This window comes from Gossypium raimondii, chromosome 10 (assembly GCF_025698545.1).
Source record: "Gossypium raimondii isolate GPD5lz chromosome 10, ASM2569854v1, whole genome shotgun sequence".
Classification (NCBI taxonomy): Eukaryota; Viridiplantae; Streptophyta; class Magnoliopsida; order Malvales; family Malvaceae; genus Gossypium; species Gossypium raimondii.
The window spans coordinates 7,012,200-7,020,503 of record NC_068574.1 but is presented as its reverse complement, the minus strand read 5'-3'; the positions used below and the strand labels follow the sequence as shown (position 1 = coordinate 7,020,503).

Sequence of the window (8,304 nt, the reverse complement as noted above, 5' to 3'; positions counted from 1 at the left end):
CATCACTAATCAATTTACAATTATATCATGAATGATTCAATTTTTAAACTTTAATTTCATTTAAATTAAATAGTAGAAACATGAAATTCAAGCATCAATAAGCATAAAAATACGAAAATAATTAAAAACGGGGCAAGAAATCACTTACAATTGAGCTTAGGAAGATCAAGAACCCTAGCTATGGTGACATGATTTTTTTTGGCAGCAAACGTCTGATTTTGAAGAAGATGGACACTTATTTTCACTTTATTTTGTCTTTTATTCACTTTTGACAAAAATGCCCTTGACCCATTACTTAGATATTTTTCTAGAGTTACCCTTTTGAGTCCATAACACTAATTTATGGTCTAATTGCCACATAAACACTTCCAATTTCATACAATAATTCAATTAAGTCATTTAATCACTAATTAGACACACTTTGCAGTTTTCTCAATTTAGTCCAAAAAATTCAATTAGGCACTAAGTCATTAAAATTTCCTATCCATATCTTCACACAATATTTTAATCAATTAGTAATTAATAAAAATTTATAAAATTAAATTATTTCACTTCGGATTTGTGGTTACAAAACCACTATTCTGAATAGGCCCTATTTCGGGCTATCACACATCCAAAAGAGAACCTCTCTTCAACAAAATAGTCATACCTTTTTCCCTCCTATGACCAAGTTGCCTCCGCTCCAAACGAGTTGACTTCGACTCTGTAATGGATGAGGGACGTCTGATTTCACCGGTCACTGTAGAACCTTCCAGAATATAAAGATTGTTGGTTCTTTTACCTTTTAACCAAATGAGCTCCATGAGATACTTTAATGTCGCTCGAATCGATGTTGATTCTGTATCCTTTTAAGTCTAAAATACTCAAGGAGATGAGATTCTTTCATAAATTAGGTACATACCTGACATTTAAGAGTGTCCTAATCGTTCCATCGTGTATCCTAATTTTAACAGTACCAATACCAATTACCTTACTAAATGAATTGTTTCCCATGTGTACAACTCCACCTTCAACCAAACTGTATGTGAAGAACCATTCTCTATTGTGACACATGTGGAAAGAACATTCTGAATCTAGGATCCACTTGGATGTGAGCTTGGAATTATCGCTAGTTGACACTAACAAGAAATCATCACCGCTTTCATCGGCCAAATTAGCACTAGCTACATTTTCCTCGTTACTCTCAGCAGCTCTTTTATTTCGCAGTTTATAACAATCTGCTTTGACGTGACCTAACTTTTTACAATAGCGACACATTTTGTCTCGTTTCTCTGATTCTACCAAAACAGAAGCTTGCCTATCTGCCTTCCTATCCAAACCAAACTCATTGTTGAGTTTGTCTCTACTCAACAAATGACCATTTACATCTTCGAACGAGAGTTTTTCTCTGCCATAAATCAGGGTCTTCCTGAAAGACTTGTATGATTGGGGTAAAGAGCACAATAATAACATAGTTTAATCTTCAATGTCAATATGAACCTCAACGTTCTTTAAATCATTTAAAAGAGTAATGAATTGACTGATGAGATCTCTAAGAAGCTCATCTTCGTTCATGCGAAATGTAAATAGACGTTGTTTCAACACTAAACGGTTAGCCAAAGACTTAGTCGCATAAAGAGTTTCTAACCTTTTCCACAAGGCGGATGAGGTCTTCTCCATCAATACCTCCTGCAATACGGTATTTGCGAGGCACAACTGGATTGCAAACAAGGCCTTTTCATCAAGCTCTTCTTATTTTTTTGGTTTAGATTCTTAGGCTTTTTCCCGGTAACAACCTTTTTCAAGTCGGTTTGAACTAGAATTGCCATCATCCAAACTGCCATATCTGAATGGGCTGATATATGAAAATTGAACTAGCTCTGATATCACTTGTTAGGATCGACTCGGTTAAGCAACAAGTAAAAAAAATAGAGAAATAAATTGAGAAATTGAACACACAAATTTAACGTGGAAAAACTCCTCCAAAGAGGATAAAAAACCACGGGCAAAATAATTTTACTATAATGGCAAAAAAAAACAAAGATTACAAAATATAGAGATAAAAACTAAACCCCGAAAAATTGAAAATAAAGAACCCTCAAAACAACAGAAAATTCTCTAAATGTGTTATGAGTTCTAATCTCTAATAGGTGTATTTTCTAAGGTTGTAAAAGAACCTATTTATAGGCTAAATTAGTAAGTCAAATAAACTATGCTAATAAATGCTAAATATATTACACTAATAAATACTAAATCTTCTAGAAAGAAAATATATTTTGTTTAACTTGACTTGCAAACAATCTCTTAGAATTTGTGTCACACAACTCTCACAGTTTCAACAAAAGGGAAAAATAAAATAAGATTGCAAACTTATATTATGTAGGATCCAGATAGGAATTGGCATATTGGAGCAATGGCCACGTTGATTGACAACCTTGGATTTACTCAGTTGCTGACCATGTCAAATCCTCCATTGATTTCAATATCTCATTTCATTCAACAGCCAGGATTGAAGATAATCTTCGTATTTGATAAAATCTTAAAATCCCTTTCTTTTTCATTTTCTGGGTTTTGGTTTGAAGATAGGGTAAGTTTTAATGGTGCTTGCAGGAAAAAGTGGAGATAGAGGCAAAGGTGATAGCGGAGAAGGGAAAACTTTCACTGGTGGTGGTGGAAATTAGAAGAAAACGAAAGAGGGAGCTAGTTGCTTTGGGTAAACAATGGATGGCCACAACTAAAGATAGCATCAACGTAGCCTAACTAAGTAAGCTTTGAAACTTATGTTTATCTAAGCTGGATTTGAAATTTTTGTTCTTATGATCAAATGAAGGCATTCATATAGACAAATTGCTTGTCATTTGAAATGCTTTTTCTCGATTTTGAAGCTCTGATGAGACGTATTCTAATCGCTTCATTTTTAATTATAGGAGCAATTCAATAAGAAGCAATGCTATTTATCCATTCTAATATTAAAACTAACAAAAATAAACTTAAATATGCATGGTTAATCATGTTGAAAACTTAAGTTTCTTAGTCCAAAATTCGTATATCTTTCGACTCGATTATCCGTTTTCAATTTCGTCTTCACCAGAATGCTCACTACTTCACAAGCTACTATTTAACACTAATATTACACAAAGTGGCCAAGTTTCTCTACTTCCCCTTCACCATGGCCAAATGAACCAAGTAAACTTTTCATCCATTTTTATTTCTTTTTTTTTCACACTTCTAACAAGCTAGAATTCATCTCTTAATCATTTCCTATCTAAAAATATATCTACTTCACTTAAGTTTTCCAAGCTTCCATCAATGTCCTTTAATGACAACTTTCAAAATACTTAATAAAATAAAAAAACTATTGGTATATATATATGTAAAGCAAGCATTAAAAATTCAAAATCTAAAAATAATTTGAAGAAAAACCATACCTTATACTTGAACTTGAAGGAAAATAATTGAAGCAATTTTTCTCTTCCCCCTCCTTTTATGTGAAAAAGAGGAAAGATGAGTTCAATATTTCTCTCTTTCTCTTTTTATGTATTATAATATTAATTAATAAAATATTTTTGCTTATTAAAATATTTTTACTTAATAAAAATTATTTAAAAGCCATCATGGAACCATTTATTTTTTGTAATGGTAAAATTACCATTAAGTCCTTTCCATCAAAATGAAAATAGGATAATTGCACTTTAGTCTCTATACTTTTCTAACTTATTCAATTTAATCTCTAAACTCGATACAGATTTTTAACTTAATCACATGCTCCTACTAATAATCCTCTATGTTTTCATGTTTAACAGTTTCTTCTAAAAACGATCACAATTTCTTATACTACTATTTATTTATAGATCACTTATTCAAGGACTTCTACTATAAATATTCTTCTTCTCTCTGTCTCTCTTTTTTTTAAAAACGTGGGGATGTTACTGCTTGTGAGCTGCTCGAGTTAAGTATTACTAAGCTCAAATTTGACTTGACCGATAGCTCGAGCTCGACTCAATAATTACCAATTGAATTCAATTTTTTTTTGAGTTTAACTCAAGTAGTTTGTGAGCACCAGTGTCTCATTTCACCTCTACTTAGGGACGAAGCTAGAGGTGTATCTTTGGAAGGTGCAAAATTAAATTATAAAATTTTAAAGGGGTCAAAGTACAATTTTAGCTTTGTATATGCTTGCTATTTTAAAATTTTAAAGGTATTAAACTAAAAAAAGTTTCATCTTTGGGGAGTCAAAGTGTATTATTACTATTAACAGACTTATAATTTTAAAAGCTTCAAGAAACTAAAATGGTAGTTTTCAATGGGGGGCATAGGCCCTTGATTGCCCCCTTAATGCCATCCATGTAACTACTAGTTTGTACTATATGTATCAATTGTAGATTTAGTCTATACTCTCCAATTAGATCATTCTAAATCATTACTGTTCAATTTTTGAAATTTCAATCTTGACGCAAATGACAAGTGTTAATCCATTAATTGAAATTTTAATGAGTAATATGTCAAAATAACAAGTTGACATGATATTACACATATGATAATATGTTTGTCACATTAGAGTTTGGCAATAGCAAAACTTAACTTAATGAGTTTAGCAATTATCGTTTGATGGGGCTTGAAATTTTAAAATTTAAAAAGTACAAAGATTAAAAATGACTAAATTAAAGTATATAAATTAAATCAACAACTTCCACAAAATAAGGGACTAACAACATAGTTCAGGCTTTGTGAATTGATGAGACTAGTGTCACGGGCCGCAGTTTAAAGTTTGTGACCATCGCACACAATGCATCCCATGAAGGTCTATCATTGACATGGGGATCATTTGACCCACGAGAGCTGGCCCAATTCAAAGAGCTATTGGAGAAGCCTGTCAAATTGAAGCTTGTGTGGCCTAATGATATAGATATGGAAAGATAAACTACCTTGGTAACTAAGAAAACTAATCTTAGAAGATTGAGGGGAATTATATCTTATAAGAGTTGATTTGATTTGATTTGATTATGTAATCTTGTAAATCTCTTGATTTAAGGGATAGACTAATCTCGTCTGTCGATATAACTTGATCTAGATCTTCAATTTTGGGGGAGGGCAACTATAAATAGAGAGTTTCCCTTCACTTGTAACTCACTTAATTATTTCATTGTTTCTTGTATTCTTTGATAGAAAGTAATACAATATAGAGCATTTACTCAAACACCTCTCGTGCATAGTTTTTTGTGGCTTTTTGTTCCTTTGTGCCTTCTTTTGACTAGAGTTGCTTCCGTTATATAAATTGTACCTTGGAGGAATTTTTTGTGAATCCTCAATTATTTGGTAGTTAGGCTGACTTAGGCATGTTTGGAACGAAAGGATCGCCTAAGGCCGCACGGCTTACATGACTAAGTTCTAGCCTCATGACACTAGTAGCATGTCCACTTCTGCCTTCACTAAACTTCTTTTTATGAGAGAAAAAAAAAAACAAATGTAAATATTCTAATTGATTGGATTGGTAAAAGGCAGATAATATTGTATCTATCTTATAAATGATTGCATCTCTTGTGTTTTGTTTTGCTAATATCAATATGAGTTGTATGTTCCATTTTTCTAGAAAAAGAAAAGGTAAAAAGGTGTTATTAGGCCTTGTACTTCTATAAAGTTTGATATTTAGTCCATATACTTGTAAAAATTAAAAATTCAATCTGTTGCTTTTTCAATTTAAAAATCTTAGTTTAATCATTATCGTTATTGAAAGTTTCTATTAAAATTTTTAACTTAACATATTTATTTTCTATTACTCGTATGAGATGTCCTATGAGAGTAGCTTAATCAACATGCCAATTTGACAAATGTTAATAGAAAATACTTATAATTTTAATGATTGGACTTAATTTTAACTTTTTAAATATAGAGATTAAATTTTAAACTTTTTCGAAGTACAGGGACTAACATCATATTTTGACCAGAGAAAAACATTTTATTATAAAATTAAGTGGTGCCTGTGTCACCTGTTCTTTCAAGGGCCCAACCAAAGAGCGTTAATAATAGAAAGTCAACATATTTTGGATGCTGGGGGTCTGAAAATGGAAGAAGATGCTATCCTACAAAAATCCCTGAAATGGTTGCGAGATCTATCTAAAGGAAACATAAGCCACGAGCTGGAGGCACTCACTCTTGAAGGACTGCAGATTGTCCCTGCCCAAAAGGGTTCCATACACTGCAATTTCGTCGTTCCCACTCGTGCTTCAGTAACCAAAATCTCAATCTTCTTTTGACTTATGTATATTGCTGTTCTCTCATCATCTGTCTTAACGAGAGCTCAAAATCCGCAGGATCCAGATGGGAATTGGCATGTTGGAGCCATGGCCACGTTGATTGACGACGTTGCCGCGACGGCAATTTACTCCGTTGTCGACCATGTCAAACTCTCCCTTGATTTCAGCATTTCATTTTATTCAACGGCCAAGATTCAAGTTAGTCTTCTCATATCGTGAAATCTTAAGTTCCTTTTCCTGTGTTTTGGTTAGAAGATAAGGTTTAATGGGGGTATGATGCAGGAAGAAGTGGAGATAGAGGCAAAGGTGATAGGGGAGAAGGGAAGGCTTACACAGGTGGTAGTGGAGGTTACAAGGAAAGGAAACAGAGAGCTAATTGCTTTGGGTAAACAATGGATGGCCTCCGATAAAAAAGGAATGAAGCCATCCCAAGTGAGTAGTAAGCTTTGAAACTTTACTTTGCTCTGTTTTCCTGATGAACTGATGCCACTGCCCATTCTTCTATGAATACTGGTTTGGAAGGCTTTTTGCTCATTTCATCTCAGGGCATTCGAATACTACTCCCAATTGGGTTGCTTTTTCTGGGTCTTGGTTTAAATTGAAGAAAGCTTCGAATTAATAATTATGAAGAATTGAAAGAGACACATGGTTGCTGCTGGATTTCTCAGAAGTTGTCTTTTTATGTACATAATCTGTGTTTTATATTTCCATTGCATTCACACAACATTTAATCTCGGCTAATTTTTTCAATTCGGTTCCTTAATTTTTTTTCTTTTATACATTTGTTGACTTTTCTCAAGTTCACTATGATATTGTTTCATGTCTTCATTTAATTTTTTATTATAAAAAACTATAATTTTTTAGTTGATGAGTTCTTGTAATATCAGAGACTCACGTCATTGCATACACCAAAGTTACGAAAATTTCAAGTTTTAAAATTAAGATTAAGGTAAACAAGAGAAGTTCAAAAATTAAATTGAAAAAAATTATCAAGTTCCATTACATCCCATCAAAGTGCTTGAATCGTAGAATCTAACAAGAAGTTTGGTTTGTGACCGTGCCACGGCGTACGACCGTCGAGAAGAGAATTAGCAGAAAATATAATGATTTAAAAGCGGTTTTTATTGCAAGTGGGATATGTCAGTTGTAATATTTATAAGTGTTACAATGGAACACTTCGAGTATTCCAAGGATCGAACCCAAGGAATTGCCAAATTGATAAATGCATTTATCAAGTTAATTACAAGTTAAGCAATTATTAATCTATCGAGTCGGAAATTATTAGTGGAAATATAAATTTAAATTGTTAATAAACTAAATTTAAACTACCAATTAAACAAATTAAGCTAAACTTTCTTCCTATTGTTTTAAACAATGTAAATGATTAAAATAATGGCCGATTGATTCGTTAATCGTTAACTAAGCTAATAAACCTATACCGATTATATTATTTACCGCTCTTAGTTGGGAATCTCCTCTTGGTCTCATCTTAGACTAAAATATACTACCTAAGCTCTCCTCTCCGGTCTCACCTAGGCATGTAAATCTTCTCTCGATCTCACTATTCGGCACAATTATATCGAACTATCTAATGATAAACGATCTTTTCAATCTCTTTTATCTAGATTTTTCACTAGAGACGTCAATTCTAGCGTATGAAGTATTTTGATATAAAAGAATAACCAAGCAATGAAGCATAGACATTAACTTAATCTAACAATCAATTCATCAATTAACCAGCAAGCAATATCAACACATAAGAAAGCTTAACATCCAAATAGACATTCCATCGAATAGTTGATATGCATAATTTAAAGGTAAGGATAAAAAATGCCCATGAAGATGTGGAGTCATTTGCACCCAAAAGCTCGATCCATCTCCATCTAAAAAGTCTTTAACAAAAAATAGAATAAATCTATTCTAAAAAGAGAGAGTAAGTAATCAAAAATAAGAAGCGAAAAGAAAACAAAAGAAACCTAATCTAAATATGCTATTCTTTCAAGTACAATATGTTAATCTTATTTAACAATTTTGAAAGTAAATAAAAGACTAAAATTAATCATTAAACCAA

General features: G+C 32.4%; 1 protein-coding gene across 1 annotated transcript; it reads left to right on the top strand.

The window, feature by feature from the left end:
• Nucleotides 1-5,990: 5,990 nt before the first annotated feature.
• LOC105778638 (uncharacterized) lies at nucleotides 5,991-7,037 on the top strand. The gene is made up of 3 exons (XM_012602377.2): nucleotides 5,991-6,206; nucleotides 6,291-6,431; nucleotides 6,516-7,037. Exons 1-3 carry the CDS (start codon nucleotides 6,042-6,044, stop codon nucleotides 6,681-6,683), a joined length of 474 nt encoding a protein of 157 aa, XP_012457831.1. The 5' UTR covers nucleotides 5,991-6,041; the 3' UTR covers nucleotides 6,684-7,037.
• The last annotated feature ends 1,267 nt before the right edge of the window (nucleotides 7,038-8,304 follow it).